The sequence below is a fragment of the Alternaria burnsii genome (genome assembly GCF_013036055.1).
Source record: "Alternaria burnsii strain CBS107.38 chromosome Unknown 28, whole genome shotgun sequence".
NCBI lineage: Eukaryota > Fungi > Ascomycota > Dothideomycetes > Pleosporales > Pleosporaceae > Alternaria > Alternaria burnsii.
The window spans coordinates 12538-29878 of NW_024066135.1; the positions used below are offsets into that span (position 1 = coordinate 12538).

A 17341-nucleotide genomic window follows, 5' to 3' on the forward strand; every position below is an offset into this window, starting at 1 on the left:
GCGTCTGTACTGAGCTTGCATTGCGAGAGTGAGGAGCTGCGGCGGGAGGCCTTGATAGAAGCGCCTAACCGTCTCGAGTTGGGAAATTACTTGCCTGTTGACGCTACTTGGCGGTACCATATGAAAAAGAAGGCTACAAGGAGTGCGATGCTGTCTGCGCGATAGGACCGGTAGTGAGATCCGGAAAGCCCCTAGAGATGGGTTGGTTGAATGGAACTCAGGATAGACAAGCTAGGCCGGCATCTCAAGGTTGTCTGCGATAGTGGGAGGCCTAGGCTGTAGTAACTCTTTACGCGATACATCTGAGCCTCTGTGGGTTGTGGTACTACCCCTGTCCAACGAACCAATAAGGCACGCTTCCAAGGGGCGGGCGGAGCGGCCCCTTCCTGACGGATCTATAATATCGATGCAAGGCCCGACGCTAGCCACCGGTAGATGAATTATGTAAGGCCCCCAGACCCTGCATGGCTCTGGACCAGTGGAAATGCTTGTAGACTTCTGAACGGCGACTATACCTAGAGGTCTCATATGCAACAGAAACATTACGGAACGAAAAGTTAGCAACTATGTAAGATTACTTTGTACAACCCGGGTGCCGGTGTCAATGTCATCGTTCACTTTAAGGCATCCCCTAATGACTAGACTAGGATGACATAGTACGCTGATACTTCAGATGCAATCTATCGCCTACCTGGTCCAGAAGTGGAAGTAATCGAAGTTAAGTACCTCACAACAGCCACCGAGGGCCTGCTCCCAGCAGCACCAAGGACAGGAGGTACGGCACAGATGTGAACCTATCTTGGTAGAGAGCGACGGTAGGCATCTAGACCGAGGCTTTTCTTATTGACCTTTCATGCTTTTCCCGTGCTTTGTACAGTAGCGTAGATTCGTCGTGCAGTTCAACCGCTGGGGAAACCTTAGGGGCGTACACAGCTAAGCTTCAGCCCCATACCCATGATACGCTTGTAGCACAGCAATTGCACTTCTTCCGCCACTGACTACGGCTTTCGAATTCATTGGCGGCAGCACGTACTGCTTGCAGCGGTTGTTTCACGATCTTCCCTGTCCTTTACATTGTCGGGGTTCAAGTGGTCGGCGACGTAACTGCTTGCCTGATTCTTGATCGTTAGCGTTGACCTCTTACTGGTAGACGCACTTTATCCACTACTATCAAGTCATCATTCCAGAGATATTTGTGGCTATGTCGGCACATGTGTTACCTGACCATGAGCATTAGACGCACAAACACGGCAGATCGAAGCTGTCGCACGGCGAACGCTTCAGAAGCTGCATCGGGCATAAGCATGCTCTTCCCAGACTATAAACATCGGTCATGATTGATCAGTTGTGATATGTATTGGGGTGCGAAGAGAGTCAAGGGACGCAGAGCATAAGCGGTGACTTTCGCGAAGCCTGAAGGCGCAGCTTCGTCTCACGTCGAGCAGGCTGTAAACGGGCGCTTGCCGTAGTCTGGGGTGGCGCAGTTGGCACTCACCAGTTCTCCGCGCGGGGTTCGCCGGCGGTTGATTGTACAGTATCGGTGCGCGTAAAGCCCCACCCACAACACGATAGCTTCATGAGTACCGCAGCTCAAACGCCTGAGGAACCGGGTAACGCAGCTTTTGGAGACCTCTCTGCTAGCCAACCGTCCGGTGAACTTCGTTAAGTAAGCGTTTTGATATGTCGTACAAGCTCGGCTTCGTATTCTGGGTGGAGGATTTGATGCGCAACGTTGCGGGCTCTTGTCAGGCCTTAGTTCCTTCGAACGAGTGTACTGCGCTAGAGATCGTACTTGGCAATGGCTTTGCTATATATGAAATCATCTCCTGGCTCGTGTGATTCTATTTCTCCAATCGCTTTTCGAATCCGACGCCACTCAGCGGAATTGTGACGCGATGAAGATGTGTTGTTGTGGGGGTGGGGCGTTACGCGAACCTGTGCACTACGCGCACCGGCACGGTAATCCTCAGCTGAGCTATCTCGGCGTCAACAACTGTACATGCCACAATGAGCAAACGTTGATATCTCTCACGACTTTCACGATAGGATCTAAACAACCTACTTAAGTTACTGTCTGCAACAAGCTATTGATAATGTACGGCTGACTGAATGCATTCTGATGATCTTGTTGTTCGTGCGGAGGAACTACCAGGATGCGCATTCTCGACTTTAGATCGACTTCTCAATCGGCAGTTCTATTCCTCTAACTCCAGCTTCCTCTCTAGCTCACTCATGTCTTCGCAGATACGTGTTGACTATTTCATGATGACGTGCGTGCCACCATGCTGAGATGCACTTTAGACTGTCATTCCACGACTCAACGTCACAACACTAGCTCGCGAATAGGGAAGACACAGAAAAACATACAGGATGTGTTGCTGCAGGCTTATTGGACATACATCGTGACTTCGCCTACAAAGTCCCCAAGGACTGCACTTTGTTGGTGTTCTTCACCTTGTTGCGCTCCCTGAGGTCTAATTCCCTCACTACCGCTTTAGCCAATTTCCTCCTCTCTTCGCGATCCTTCTTCTTCATTTCGTCCAATCCTATCTTGCCTGATTGCTGGTAGCGGAACTCTTTCCAAAATTTCCCATAGAAAGTGAGGTGCTGGTCTGCTTTCTCCTCAGCCTTGCGCTGATGGTGTTCTTCCTCGTCCTCAGTGTCGTAGAATTCCAGATCGCCATCCTTTTCAGGGAGGCAGCGGATGGTTTCAGATGGCTGTGTGTTGATGGAGTGCTGGTGACGGCTTTTATCCCAGGCTTTGGTACGTTTGTACGCCTTGTACCCGTCTAAGCAACTGAAAAAGAGGAACAATATAAGGGTGGGGCAAAGTGTAAAGGCCAGAATACAGCCAAAAACGATGAAACCAATGTTCATGATGAGATTTGTCCGAAACCTCGTGTATAGGTATGCAGAAGAATTGCTGACTTCAGAATAAGGGAAGGGAGGACTGTAAGGAAGTGGGTGGTTTTCTAGTCCTATCCGGGTAATCGGGGTCTCTGACGCAAGCGATGCTGTGCTTAGTCTTACCGGATAGCTCGGCCGTTTAGACAAGTCAACTATCGATCCCCGCATGGCAAGCAACGCCACCTTGCCCTAATAGGAAGGGACGCGACATACTGTCTGAACATTGCTGTTGGCATTGCACAACAACAGGAACAGCGGTATCAACAGGAGTGTAGTGGAATAAAGACATGCAGCGTATGTATTTGAGGAACAAACTCTAAAGCGGCAGAACGATGTTAGCTTTCTCTTGTCCGCGCACGGTCCCCTGCTGACTCCATCTCCATAGCATATTCGCACAATCGCAGAGTCTAGCACCATGAGCCTATGACGATTGGGTGACTGTGATCGTTGAAGCTGCATGACTCTCCTGCTCGTTCAAGTCCAGTCGTCGCTGTAGTATGCATAGCAAGGCCGCCGCAAAAGACAGTACATCCAACACGTCAAATATCGCCTCGTCCCACCTCGCGGCAGGTTTCTTTGTATCACTCTTTGCTTGGCCGTCCATCGAGACGTTTGGCCGGATCAGGGCGATGCCAGTCAGCTGCGCTGTCTTTTAGATTGGTGCTGTTCTTATAACGGCTACGACCTCGAGCTTGCCGATGCTGTATGCAAGTCGAGCCTTGCCTGGCTTTGGTGTGGGTGCTTTGACGGGTATCATCCCATCTTACATTGCGGAGGTCGCTTCTACCACTGTTCGTGGACTGTTCACTGGGGATCTTGACGCATGTATCAATTTCTACTTCCAGGATGTGCTGTACTTATTTCTTTCCCCTCCTGCAGGTAGCATACCAAGTCGGCTCGTTGGTCGGTTTCTGGATCAACTACGGCGTCAACTAGGGGGGTTAAGGCTAAGAATGAACGGGAGGATATCGAATCTGTATGAGCATTTTAGTCCTTATTGAACATGAGACAGGAAACATGTTGAGTGCATAGAGGAGGGTTATGTAGTGAGGGGTTGAGGAAAGATCTCAAGCTTAAGATTAACTACATCAATTAGAATTCGCTTTCGAGTAAGCCGTACACAGATAGAGCATTGAGTGACATGAGTACCACAAATTCTACAGCGAAACGCGCTCGATATCATTCTTCGCTGCGTGCGATGTAGCCTCGAAAGGAAGCGTCTCCTGCAGCGCCGCAAAGTTCTTCTCTGCCTCCCAGTTCCAGATACTATCCGATGCGAAAAGCAGGTCAATCTCCTCAAGCGTGCGCTGGTTCGTCTCAGGGTACAGTGCCCAAACCATGGGGATCGTAATCGCGTTGCATGCGGCGAAGATGTACAGCGTCTTCTCACCGAGAGAATCGAACATGATTGGGCAGAGGAGCGTGAGCCAGCCGTTTCCGATAGACCAGCCGACGACGCCCCAAGCGTTGCCCTTTGCGCGTACCTCGAGCGGGAAAATCTCTGCGGGGTAGAGCCATGGGACTGTCAACCATGTTGCTCCGAAAATGGCTGTGAAGATGAAGACCATAGATACCGCCGCGTTACCGTATGATGATGCCGCACTGGTGTCGCCACGCTTCGTGGCTTCTTGACCTAGGTAGGAGAACCCTCCGGCGAGCGCCATTGCGATTCCTTGCCCTGCCGAACCCCAGTAGCAAGTCCATCGGCGGCCAATACGGTCCAGAGTGAAGACACAGATAAGTGTCGCGAACATGTAGAAGATATTGTTGAGGCCTGAGATCCACTGTCGCTTTGCTGGACTCATACCTGCAATGCCGAAAATGGTAGGCGCATAGATTGTAACACCGGCGATACCGACCCATTCTTGCATGATCTGGAGCCAAACCACAAGCTGAACGCGACGACCAGTATGCAGCTTGCCAGAGCCGATTCCAAACAGCATGTGAAAGTAGCTCTGCTTACGGAAGTTGGACCGCTCCAACTCGCAAGAAGCCACAATCTCTTGAAACTCAGTCTCCGCTCTCTCCCTGTCTTCCCCCGCGTCACCTCGAAGCCGACTCAGCACGTACCGTCCTTCGGCCTCGCGACCGACCTTGACAAGCCAACGCGGCGACTCCGGGAAGAACATGACGGCAGCCATGAGTATCATGAGCATCGGGATTTGGAATGCGATGGGGAAGCGCCAGATGAAAGACGAAGTACCGTCGCCGTAAAAGGAACATGCATACTCAAGCCAGTATGCGATGACCACACCGAGGATATTGAGTGTGAATTCGATAGCGATGAATTGACCGCGCGAGGTATGTTCCGCAGTCTCCGTGGCCCAAACGGGAATGATAGAGTTGAGAATGCCAGTACCCCAGCCGTTGACAAGCCGCGCACAAATCATCCACTCGTGATTCATCGCTGAGCATTGTAAGCATGCGCCGACAGTCGCGACAGCAGCTCCGACGAAGATGGTCTTGATGCGTCCGAAGCGGTCGCCAATGGAGCCTCCGACCAAGCAGCCCACCAAAGTCCCGAGGTAATACACTGAAACGATGCCGCCCTGGAGCAACGTATCGTCAACAACGGGACCACCATCCGCACCTTTGTGGCCGAAGCCCATGAGTGTGTAATAGTCGTAGGCGGTATTGACACCTCCCATCATCCCTTGGTCGTAACCGAAGAACAGAATTGATAGTCCGGCGATGCAATTGATCCTGTCATCATGGTGAGCCAAGTCTACAAACTTCCTTCGGCAAAGACGCACGCGATGAGCAGGCTGCGCTTCTCATATCGATGGACGACATTGTACTTTGATATTTTGTCCATGGTCGAAAATGGCGTAGCGCGATGTCGTACCCAGGATTGGGTGTGTAGAGCCACGAGAGGATTCTAGAGCTCAAAACGCAGGCATCGGACGTCGCATGAGCGACCAGACCTCTTTATAGCATACTGCCGTGAGTTCAACCAGGTTACATCGTGGCCTGCGCGCGTGGTCGTTCAACGGTGTGGAGACTCTGTACCCATGGGGCCCCAATAGCTGGAACGGCGGCCCCTCAGCAGCGCTAGATGGCGGGAACGTCTCCAGATGCAACCATGGTAGTGCGGATCTTTCAGAATTTCAGGTCTTCAGACTTGCTAGCTGAAGGAAAATCTTGTGCGGCCGTGGTCGAGCGATCCAAGGCTTACCAGACGCGGTAATCCGCCCAGCTGCACAGACGCCGCTGCACTTGCCTGAAGCTTACCGACATCAAGCCTTGCGCCGAGTAGAGCACAACATTATAGAAGCTGCTTGAAGCTTTGCAATGCGAGACTCCGCGCCAAATTGCATGCGAAGAGTTCCGTGTGACCAGACTGCGGCGGCCGAAAGCCTCGAGTTATTCATTGATATGGAAAGGAAGGGGTCGTGGTCTTTCTGGAAAAATTGTTGGTCGGCGTGAGTCCCGAAGTCGCCGCTTCAATTGCCGACGAAGATGCGTGACAGGGCAATGCTGTGCAATGACGTTTTGACCAAGTTGACAAGAAATCGGACGCTTCACTTTCCCAATACGAAGCTCAATGCTCCAGAGTCTTTGCTTTTCGTGCAGCAACCGGCTAATGTGTGATTCCAATTCACCACCGGCCGACAACTCATGGCGAGACCATCACGCGTCGCAATGCTATTTGGCGCGTACGGAAACCGCGGGATGCTTTATAGCAAATATGCCTCAGACAGAAGCTGTGTTGATGGTATGAGACTGTTGTGGGCTGCGGACAGGACAAGTGCGACGTGCACAATATGTAGACCAGACCGATGCGCCTGAAGACGGTGGGCATGCGGAGAAATCAATAGCCGTGGGGCTCAAGATGGCGTAGAAGTGTGGGGACACATGGACGAGTTGTTCGGATAGATTGCCGAACGGGTGCTGTTCCACGAGGTGTCACGTGAAGTACACCACAGCTCTTATCGATAAGACATCTTCTCGTGCCAACGCGGGTCAGCAAGCTTCCGGGTCGTCAGCCGGGCGTGAGTGACAACACTCCAAGTGCCGCTCACCATGCGCATCCACGCAAACGACTCACTGCGCCATGTCTGGAACCGCAGCCTGGCCGCCGTCTAACGGTGTCACTTCCAAGATCGTTCCGCGAGAGAATGCCGTTTTCCAGATTTCCTATTCGACCGTCGTACGCGCCCCAGCACCGCTCGTTTTCGACACGGTCCTCCACGCCGCCAACTATCCGGCATGGAACACTTGGGTCCCTCGCGCGGAAATCCTCACACAACCCTCGTCCCCTGAGGGCCCGCAAGATGGAAAGGCAAGCGATGACGCCGCACGACTGCGACGTGAAACAGACGCTGACTTTATACACATATCTCCAGGCCCAAGATCGTATGACCATCGGCTGCACAATGCGTTTCACCGTCGTTATGAACGCAGACAAACCGGACGCTGTCACTTTGACACCGCTGAAGGTCGTAGACATCTGCACCCCCTCGTCGCCGACATCGTACCTTACGCCCGAACAACTCGAGGATCCAGCATTCACGGCTGATCTCAGCAAGGTATACAGGGTGAGCTGGACGGGCAATGGAGGCATGTACGCGTTCGGCATGAAGCTGGAAAGATTTCATGAGGTCATCGTCACCGGTGAGAACGAGTGCGAAGTTAGGACCTGGGAAATCATGGGTGGCATGCTTTCGAGGCTTGTCAAGGTCTTGTACGAGGACACGCTGAAAGGCAAGGTCGGCCTCTGGTGTGAGGATCTAAAGAAGTACTGCGAGAAGGTACATAACGAGGCGGTGACAAGTGGAGAAGCATGAGAGGTATGGCAACCCGCTTGACAAGGTGTTATTGCGACAGCTCAGGGAGAACATCGCCTGCGATCGGCCGCAGTGGCGTGAACATGTTCCCATATCTCCCTAAATCCCACACCACACCTTGGCCAGTGCCGTTGCCATGTTCGCATACATCGACGGCTGGTAAGATTTGGAACCGAAAGACCGTCGCCGTGTTCTGACTTGGTAGGTTGAGGGTATGTGCGATGATGTAAACATTTGCTTCGGCTGTAGATGTCAATCTGTTGAATCGCGGCTCCGTTGTAGGCATCAGGGTAGTGATGGTCTCAACATGTTCCTGATACTCCACGTGATGCGACCCGCTGGCGCCGTCAACTTATAATGTCGCAAAGTCTAAAGCACTTCGCGTGCAGCCAATGCACGCGTCGAAGGGTTCTACTTCAACCAGATGATGCTCCGAAAGCGCAGAAACCGAAACCGGCACCGAGTCTGCTGATGAGTCTGGAGCAATGCGATTATCGTATCATCCTGTACTCTATACTATTAGACCGCCATAGGATTCCAACGACGTGAAGTGCCGCAGCATCCACTCCGGTCCAGGCTCATGGGTTGTGGCTAGACGCACTCTGTACTCCAGCGCTTCGAATGGATGGTAGTGAAGACACAAGGGGCAGACGTGAATTGCTGTATATTAAGAGATCATCTGCGAGATGGCACGTTGACGTTGATTCCCATGTGTCGCTTTGAGCGCCAGCGGCGGTGATGACATCTCAGCTTGAACCCAGACAATTCAGTTCCCAGTTTGTGAGAGACCGGAAGGTCCGATGCACGGTTGGCTGTCATGCTGCTAGCTCGGAAGTGATCCCTCTCTATCGGACTAGCGTCATGATCTTCTAGAGCTAAGCCTCATTGGCCTGACGCCTTCTCCGCACAAGACCCTCGACCCTTTCCCATCCCCAGGAAAACAACGCACTAGAGCCGCGATCCCACGCGTTGTTGCGTCACTGTCAGGCTTCAAATTTCCGACTAGATGGCGCAACTAGTATGCTAAGTTTGCGAGGACCTCTAGACACGATGTTAAGCTCAATACCCCGCCCAGCGCTCGCCAATGCCTGATGTCACTCCTTGATAGAATGACTGCAGCCATCGGAGAGATGAGTAAACTTTTCAAAAATGCGACCATAGGCGCCTGAACATACGGCGGTCCCAGTAACCTTATCGCCTTTCGTAACCGACGTTGTCTCGGGTTGGCGTGGAAGATGTACAATGAGGCATTTCTCTGACTAGGATCAGATATCTCGGGAGAGGTGCCACCATTGCAGATTCGGTGTTTCATTCCGGCTTCTATCAGTTCGCCGCTCGGAACGATTCCCGGCGACAGCACGTGAGCGTTGGGACAGGAACTCGGCCTGTGCGTACCTTAGCGTTCATGGGGATCGCTGTGGCTCTTGACAAAAGTGCGATGAAGGCGCTCCAAAGGGCCCTGTGAATTACGTACCAGTACATGTACCCCAGATCGAACTACAGAAGGGAACCAGTTTTAGTTCATAAACACCAAGCGTTCACCACTTCAGCCCTGACCTAAATCTCGTCAAACATTGATCACAGCCAGTCTGAGGGTGTCCACCCATCTCTACCGTCATCGGAACCTCGTCTTCTTCATCTTCATCTTCCATGCACCCGGTCGTGCCACTCTAGTCTCACCATGTCTTACGAGCCGAATAGCAACCTTGATACGACTCGGTCGCCCGAAGAGAAAAATGAGTATGATCTTGAACCGCAGACGACACACCGCAGAGGCAGTGTGTTCAGCACAGGCGGACGCAGGGTTTCCATCACCGACGACGTCTTTGGCGAGATTACAGAGGAGGGGCCCAACTATCGCGATGTATGTCCTCGCATCTCCCCGTACATGTTGCGCATTAGCTTACAAACCTAGGTTGGCTGGATGGGTTCTGTTGTCGTCATGATCAAGACACAGATCGGGCTGGGTGTGCTTTCCATCCCGTCTGCATTCGACGCGCTTGGTGTGATTCCCGGAGTGCTCTGCATGATTGGTATTGGGGGTACAATTACTTGGGGTAACTACGTGGTTGGTAGATTCAGGCTCAATCATCCTGAGGTCTACAGTATTGTAGACGTGGGTGAGATGATGGGCGGCAAATTTGGCAAAGAGTTCATGAGCGTTGCCTTCATGCTTTGTGAGTACCTCGACGACGTGAGAAACGGTGAAATACTAACGATCGAAAGGGTGGATCTGTGTGGCTGCGGCTGGCTTTTCGAGTATCTCTACCGCCCTCAACGCCCTTTCCCTGCACGGAGCATGTACTGCTGTTTTTGTCGCCGTGGCCGCCGTAATTGGCTTCTTGACTGGCTCGATTAGGACTCTTGGAAAGATCTCGTGGCTCGCATGGGCTGGTGTTATATCCATCATCACCGCGCTGCTTACTTTGACTATCGCAGTGGGCCTCCAGGATCGTCCAGCAGCTGCGCCTCAAGATGGAACGTTCGTTTCAGATTACAAGTTGATTGGAAACCCCACATTCATCGAGGCAATGTCCGCTCTCAACACCTTTGTCTTCGCCTACGCTGGCACACCCGCCTTCTTTGCCATCATGTCTGAGATGCGCGACCCCAGGGACTACAACAAAGCCATGTACATATGCCAGGGTACGATGACAGCTATCTATATCATCGTCGGTGTCGTGGTTTACTACTTCTGTGGCTCCTACGTGGCATCTCCTGCTCTTGGCTCTGCTGGCCCTCTTCTCAAGCGCGTCTGCTATGGCCTCGCTATCACCGGTCTCATCGCTTCGACTTGCCTCGTCACCCACTACCCAGCCAAGTATGTCTTCCTCCGCATAATGAAAGGTTCCAAGCACCTTGTCTCGAACTCCAAGACCCACTGGATTACATGGCTTTCGTGCACGCTTGGTGTTACGCTCACAGCCTATGTCATCTGCTCGGCCGTGCCAAACTTTGGCTCCCTCATATCGCTCGTCGGCGCTCTGCTTGCTACATTCATGTCGATGCAACCACTCGGAGCTATGTGGCTGTATGATAACCTCAAACGCCCAAATAAAGGCACCAAATGGGTAATTGGCGTTGTCTGGGCCTCGTTTGTGATTCTTATCGGGACATTCATCATGGTCGCTGGTTCATACAGTGCTATTGTTGGTATCATTGACGACTACAATTCTGGGACGTCTGGTGCTTGGTCTTGTGCTGACAACTCCAACTCGGGCAGTAGCGGACACTAAGTGAGTGATGTAGTTAGCATCTGTTACCATACCGGTCGTCTAGGTATTGAAACGTGTCCTTTTGTCTGTGGTTAGAGTATTCTGCGTTCAAACATGTCTGATATTCGCAAGTCCTGCGGTGTAGACCACTAGCGACACAGGTATATTGTGGATATTGAGATTGATCTTTGGAACTATGTTGTTTGCACGATGTAACGGTTTGACTTGTTCGATATTAGTTATCCTCAAGGATAGAATCATCGCTGTATGATAGTCAGGGTCAAGATCACGAAGGCCTTTTTGCAGTCACAAGGTTTCATTGAAGCTACCAACGACATACATGATACATGATTTCAATATCGACTTCTCGAATAGTCATGATCTAGCCGCATGACTTCAAGCGTTGTTTGACAGCCACTTGCCCTTCACCGTCTGTAACCCTAACGAGCTCAAATAGCCTGCCAGCTCTTCGGTTTGCTCTTTTGCGAGTAAATCAAACGGCCTTCGCAGGCCACCCGTCTCCCACCCTCGCAGCTCCATGCCCGTCTTGACCGCAGAAGGGTAGTTGTGGCTCTCGAGGAATTTGCAGATGGGAAAGATCTTCCTCCACAGCTCTCGCGCGCCCTGAAGATCGCCCTGAACGGCCAGCTTGTTCCACAGCTCTACTGAAAGCTCAGGTATGATGTTGGTAGCGCCCCACACTGAACCTTTGGCCCCTGCAGCAAGGCCGTAGAAGGTGAGGGTATCCCAGCCGTTAAATGCCGTAATCTTGTCATCGAGCTCGAAAAGCAGCTCCGTCAGCGCCGGCGCGTTTCCTGATGTGTCTTTCATGTATTGAACGCCTACTTCTGACAGAGACGCTAGCTCCGTGGGGGAAAGGGTGATGCCGCTAGCAGAAGGAATGTTGTAAAACATTATGGGCAGGTGTGATGCTTCGTGTACCTCCTTCATCAGTGTCCGCAGCTGCTGGTAGTTGACAGGATCATAAAACGGAGGAACGACCATCAATGCATCAGCACCAGCCTTAGCTGCATGGGTAGCTAGATCGACGCACTCCCACGTCGACAAGGCGCCAATGCCAGCTACAACAGGAACCCTTCCCGCTGTGTATTTAATGACAAGTTCCAGGCCGTTCTTTCTCTCCTCTGATTTCATGGCTGTGAACTCGCCTGTTGTGCCTCCAGGGACAAGACCATGGACTCCAGCATCGATCATCCGGTTGATATGTGCTTGTAGCCTGCCCTCATGCACCGTCTTTCCATCGTCGGTGAAAGGCGTGATAAGTGCTACTAGGATGCCGCTAAGCTCTCGAGGCGCCATAGCTTGTGCAGAGTTCGAAAAGGGATAGTCCAAATAAAAGATTCGTAGGTGAGGATCGTACGTAATTAGAAGGCGTACGGTGTGCAAGATGCTGGATACTGAGAAGAAGGACAACAGTGGTGTTTACTGGAATATGAGGCTCTATTAACACTTCACAATTCTCAGGAATGTAGGGATGTCAGGATGGATGTTGCGGGGCATCATCCACAGGAGTGGACTTCCGGAGTGAACTGCCGGATATGGTTAGTCTGACTGACTTGTTTCCGACCACGCTGATCAGTCACATCGTGAGGGTCTAGATGTCGATTGAAAACTTGATCCAGTATGTTGTTCCGTAAGCACCACGCCAAATCGTTCCGGCTCTCATATCGGTAAATGTGTAGCACATGATGTCCAAGTGCGCTTCTAGATACCTAGCTTATCTCGCCCGGGAGTGTCGCATCGCTCATAGCATCAGGCGGAGACTGTCGAGCAACAACGCATAATTGAAAGATCATCTCCAATCATTGGAAAGAGATCCTGAGAACTGCACAATCGTAAGTGGAGAGAAACTCCGCATTGCGTAAAAGAGTGGCTACAGCGCAACAGAACTTCTGCGACAGACAGCCACCTTACAACATCATACTTTCTGTTTCAACCATGGCAAACCGGGCATCGAATCTTGACCCTCTAGTCTTCTCAATCCAGGATCTTGAGAAGGAAGGCACAAAACGTCTTTTAGAAGAATATCGCGATTTCTACAATGGTGGCGCAATGGACATGATAACGTTCGTAATCAACCTCTCCACTTGGCAATCTCTGATGTGATTAGGCTTCGGGACAATGTTTCGGCCTACGATCGATACAAGATTCGGCCTCGCGTTCTTCGAAACGTCTCTCGTTTGGACTTGACCACAGAAATCTTTGGTTACAAGGCGAGTTTCCCCTGCGGAATCAGCCCAACGGCGATGCATTGTTTAGCACATCCAGACGGAGAACTGGCGACCTCAAGGGCAGCGGCCAAGGCGGGGATACCGATGGCCTTGTCCTCATACTCAAACGTTGCATTAGAGGATGTCAAAGCCGAAGGGGCTGGAAATCCGTACATGATGCAAATGTGCGTTGTGAGAGACAGGAATCGTACCCTACAGCTGTTGGAAAGGGCTGAGAGTAAGTGACCCACAGCGTTGCAAGTGCAGACTGACATATAGACAGAAGCTGGCTACAAAGCCCTCTTCCTCTCTGTCGACGTACCGGTGCTAGGACGACGGCTAGGAGAAATGCGCACGAACTTCGCCCTGCCGAACGATCTGTCCTTCCCAAATATCCTGTCCAGTGGGGAGGGCGACTTTGGTGATGACGAGACCAAGCGCAACGGGCCCACAGCTTTCGACGATACACTGGAATGGGAAGAAGTCATCCCGTGGTTGCGGAAGCATACAAAGATGGAGATATGGCTAAAAGGAGTCTCGTCGCCCGAAGACGTTGAACAAGCCGTGGCTACGGGTGTCGATGGTGTCATCATCTCGAATCACGGGGGACGTCAGCTCGATGGTGTGCCAGCGACGTTAGATGCGCTGCGTTCCTGTGTTCCAGTCGCCAAAGGACGCATAAAGATCGCCATGGATGGTGGTATCCGGAGAGGTTCAGATATTTTTAAGGCTGTCGCACTTGGGGCAGAGTTTTGCTTTTTCGGACGAGTCGCGATATGGGGGTTAGCTGTAAGTTCTTCTAGGCACACACCAGCCCTGCCACTAACATCCTTGCAGTACAAAGGTCAAGCGGGCGTAGAATTGGGTATCCGCATCCTGTACGAGGAGTTTAGATCAACGATGGCCTTGGCTGGCTGCCGCTCCGTTAAAGAAATAACGACGAACCATCTGAGTGTCTTGGAAGGCAACGGTATCCTTGCAAAGCTTTGATGTAGATGTAGGAATGGTATGATTGATGACTTCAATTATGCACGCCAACTAGTATAGCATCAGCCAGAATTTACCCTCTCGCAACACATCAACCCAGGAGTAAACTTTGCCTCTATTGGAGATGCCGCTCTCAGGATCTTGTATGGCCCCCGCGACGTCACGTTGCTCCCATACCTCTCGCATGACCTTTTGTGAGGCAGTGAAGCCATTACAAGCGGATCGACTTGCACCCTTCTCCATCCACCCCATCAACCAATCCCGGGAAGACGTTGGCAGCGCTTCACATCCAGCGATGAAAGCTGGCCATGGCGTACCTAAAGATATCATGTTTGTGGGACCTTGTGCGATATCGAAGTCCCGTAGTGCTGTGATGACGTCGTTGACATGCGACTGCAGGATGAAAGGATGGACGTTGCGAATCCTCCGATAGAAGAATATCACCAACGCCGAGCCCATTGCTCTCAACATCGCTCGACTGGAAATCGAATGATTGGGTGTAATCTCGTTATTGCTCTCTGACGGCACAGAAGTCTCAAAAACGCTGTGCTTAGCGGAAAAAGAGCATATCATGTGCTCTAGTCGTGTCGTCTTCTTTTGTAGAGAGTCCGTGAAGGACCGCGGCGTTTGCTCGGTCGTTCGCTCTAGAAAGTCAATGATGTTGGCGACTCTGGTCGTTTGCGATACCAGGCTGAGCCAGTCCTCTGGAATTCCATAAATATCCATATAGAGTGTCTTTGGCCATTCGCGAGGATCTGAAAGGTGGATATCTCGGAGACCAGCCTCCTGGTCTTTTGATGTTCCCATGTGAACATCGCTATCTGGACCGTGTGTTTCCACTCGAAGAAAATCGTCGAGTTGAGGATGTTCATCTGCCAACATTGCGTTCTGCTCCGAGGCTGACGAAACGCTAGAAACTGCCGTGCTTTTCTGTATCATCCTTTCTACCTTTTCATGAAAACCGGCGCTGGTGAGGTCATGCAAGATAAAAGTGCTTTCACCAACAATCCGGAGCCAGGTATACACGTGGTGTAGTAATCGAGCTTTGCGAGAGACATCTCGCTTGGCCAGTCCTCGTAATCTCAACAGGCGCTCCGCATCGATAATGTAGCATCTAGCGTCGGCCGAATTGCCGCTCAGTGTCTACTAACATTTAGCACGATATCCACAACATGATGGGTTTCATACCGCAAGCGCAACGAGACTGAAGAGAGCCATTAGCTGGTCTTTGTACTTGGATTTTCCCGGACCAGCTGTTTCCGATTTCAGAGACTCCTGCATATGGCTCTTAGCATGCCTTGAGGCATAATCCAGGATCTGGGCACCTCTCTGGTGCGAAAGAACGTCAGTATAGTTCTGTGTCTTGGTAATGGTATGTGCAGAGCAACCGATGATAGCGAACAGGTTAGCCAAGTTTGCGTGTTTGAGATTGGAACTCTGGAGAAACGTTATATCGGCGAGAGTATGTACGGCATTGCTCCAATTGAGAATCTCCCACGGCGACTTTGAGTGCATCGGCAGCGGTGCGAACTGGGAAATCACGACATCTCGAAAGTGCTTTAGAAGACCTTTTGCATCTTCTAGGACCTCAGCACCATCTAATTCCGTTTGTGCATATGGAGGAGGTTGTGGGCTTGCGACTGCTGCGAAAGTACCCATACTTTGTCCACTCAGCGATGGTTCGGCTTCGTAAGTATGCTGTAGAAACTGATCTCCATCATTGAATCCATGTGGGTGACTAGCAACATTCGCTAAAACTTCAAGCGAATCGTGATATGTTTCATCATGTATGACAGGCATAGGAAAACTCGTCGTAGAGCCAAACAAGTCGTTCCACCCGAGGACGGCGGAGTTGTCGAGCAACGACTCCAAGTCAGAGAAGGATCTGGCAGAATGGTAGCTGAAGAGATCAGATTCGTTCATCTCGATCCCTGTGTCACCTTCCATGTGGCGTACATCCTCCAACGGAAGCATAGAAGACGGACATGCTGGTGGATGGCTGGAAATTTCGGCGCTGCTCGGCGCGATGTCCTGGAAGAGGAGCGTGGCATTTGCTGGTGAGGAGTTTTGGGGCGGTAGAATAGAATCCCTCGGCACTTGGACGTCTTGTTGCGGGCCGTCGGGAGAGGCTGCTTCCCCAGACTGCTCTGGCAGGCTGTTAGTGCGAATCTGATATCTAGCCAATGGGATGCAGACGTTTATCTGGTTGTGTTGACGATGCGTCCTGAGACGTCGTTGTGCTTTGAGACGCTGCTGGCCTCTGGGCAGATGGCGTGGATGGCGGTATCTGGGTCGACTTCAGAGCTGGTGGGCCGGTGGACATGGAAGCCCAGCGAATTTGGGAGGGAAACCCTTCACACTGCAGGCCAGCGTTACGGCAGACAGAGCAGCATGGCCGTGACTGATCACATTTGACATGGCGGCGCCGGCAGGTTGAGCAGCCGCCTAGTTTGTGAGTTCGGCGCGGTTGCGAATGTTTCCGTGTCGCATTACGGTTACGTTCACTGCGCATGACGTCAGAAAGAGGTAGAGCTGAAGAACTCGCGTTCCATGATGGGAAAGAGCGTGCTTGACTAGGATTGAGAGTAAAAGCGTCTGGGTTGGTTGTAGATGACGGATTGGACGTAGGAACAGCGGGGTCTGCATGATGCGCTATCTCGGAGTCTCTTTCCGTTCTTGGTTAGTCTGTCCCAAGTGTCCGTGCATGCAATGACCATAGTTACAATCACAAGATCCTTCGTAGATCAATGTACGGACCTATGCAACACTACTCATCTATAGATACAATGTCGGTAGAGGTAGATTGTGGCCGCGGTGGGCGGTCATGGTTGGAGTTCGCCTGGGCAGGCTTGCAGCGATAACACCATAGCGCACAAGCGCTGCACCACAGACCTTCCTCACGCGTGGGTTCTATAGAGCAAGAGTACTTCACCCTTACAACGGTGGATTCAGAACTCCAGAATCAATCCAGCGTCGCAAGTCAGCCAAGCCATTAGGCATAACTGCCGAGAAAATGCCCAGGTGCGGCTGAAGCAACTCACCAGCTTCAACATCATCCTGAAAACGCGGTCTCCATAGCCACATTTTACCGTCTAGTACCTGTTTACTATATGCGACATCGTACAGCTTGCCGAGAGATTGGGTTCACCTTTGCGTCATGGGAAACAAGTCTTCGGCCCCTCGACCGATTCTTCCCCCCCAAGCAACAACACGA

General features: G+C 51.7%; 8 protein-coding genes across 8 annotated transcripts; 4 read left to right on the forward strand and 4 right to left on the reverse strand.

Moving 5' to 3' along the window:
• Positions 1-2412: 2412 nt before the first annotated feature.
• Positions 2413-2877, reverse strand: GT037_011142 (uncharacterized protein; the record flags this gene model as incomplete). Its single annotated transcript, XM_038936189.1, has 1 exon — positions 2413-2877. One exon carries the CDS (start codon positions 2875-2877, stop codon positions 2413-2415), a length of 465 nt encoding a protein of 154 aa, XP_038781085.1.
• Positions 2878-3436: 559 nt separating this feature from the next.
• Positions 3437-3727, forward strand: GT037_011143 (uncharacterized protein; the record flags this gene model as incomplete). Its single annotated transcript, XM_038936190.1, has 1 exon — positions 3437-3727. A coding segment is annotated over one exon (291 nt), but the record flags the coding sequence as incomplete, so codon positions are not given.
• A 337-nt stretch (positions 3728-4064) lies between these two features.
• On the reverse strand, positions 4065-5722 carry GT037_011144 (sugar transporter stl1; the record flags this gene model as incomplete). The annotated part of the gene is made up of 2 exons (XM_038936191.1): positions 4065-5610; positions 5661-5722. The coding sequence occupies 2 exons, from the start codon at positions 5720-5722 to the stop codon at positions 4065-4067; spliced, it is 1608 nt and encodes a 535-aa protein (XP_038781087.1).
• A 1239-nt stretch (positions 5723-6961) lies between these two features.
• Positions 6962-7694, forward strand: GT037_011145 (uncharacterized protein; the record flags this gene model as incomplete). The annotated part of the gene is made up of 2 exons (XM_038936192.1): positions 6962-7217; positions 7261-7694. The coding sequence occupies 2 exons, from the start codon at positions 6962-6964 to the stop codon at positions 7692-7694; spliced, it is 690 nt and encodes a 229-aa protein (XP_038781088.1).
• Positions 7695-9375: 1681 nt separating this feature from the next.
• GT037_011146 (amino acid transporter) lies at positions 9376-10930 on the forward strand (the record flags this gene model as incomplete). Its single annotated transcript, XM_038936193.1, has 3 exons — positions 9376-9558; positions 9610-9871; positions 9921-10930. 3 exons carry the CDS (start codon positions 9376-9378, stop codon positions 10928-10930), a joined length of 1455 nt encoding a protein of 484 aa, XP_038781089.1.
• A 375-nt stretch (positions 10931-11305) lies between these two features.
• GT037_011147 (dihydrodipicolinate synthase n-acetylneuraminate lyase) lies at positions 11306-12229 on the reverse strand (the record flags this gene model as incomplete). Its single annotated transcript, XM_038936194.1, has 1 exon — positions 11306-12229. The coding sequence occupies one exon, from the start codon at positions 12227-12229 to the stop codon at positions 11306-11308; it is 924 nt and encodes a 307-aa protein (XP_038781090.1).
• A 639-nt stretch (positions 12230-12868) lies between these two features.
• GT037_011148 (fmn-dependent dehydrogenase) lies at positions 12869-14130 on the forward strand (the record flags this gene model as incomplete). The annotated part of the gene is made up of 4 exons (XM_038936195.1): positions 12869-12996; positions 13041-13378; positions 13424-13929; positions 13978-14130. The coding sequence occupies 4 exons, from the start codon at positions 12869-12871 to the stop codon at positions 14128-14130; spliced, it is 1125 nt and encodes a 374-aa protein (XP_038781091.1).
• A 48-nt stretch (positions 14131-14178) lies between these two features.
• Positions 14179-16450, reverse strand: GT037_011149 (uncharacterized protein; the record flags this gene model as incomplete). The annotated part of the gene is made up of 3 exons (XM_038936196.1): positions 14179-15270; positions 15316-16274; positions 16324-16450. The coding sequence occupies 3 exons, from the start codon at positions 16448-16450 to the stop codon at positions 14179-14181; spliced, it is 2178 nt and encodes a 725-aa protein (XP_038781092.1).
• Between the last annotated feature and the right edge of the window lie 891 nt (positions 16451-17341).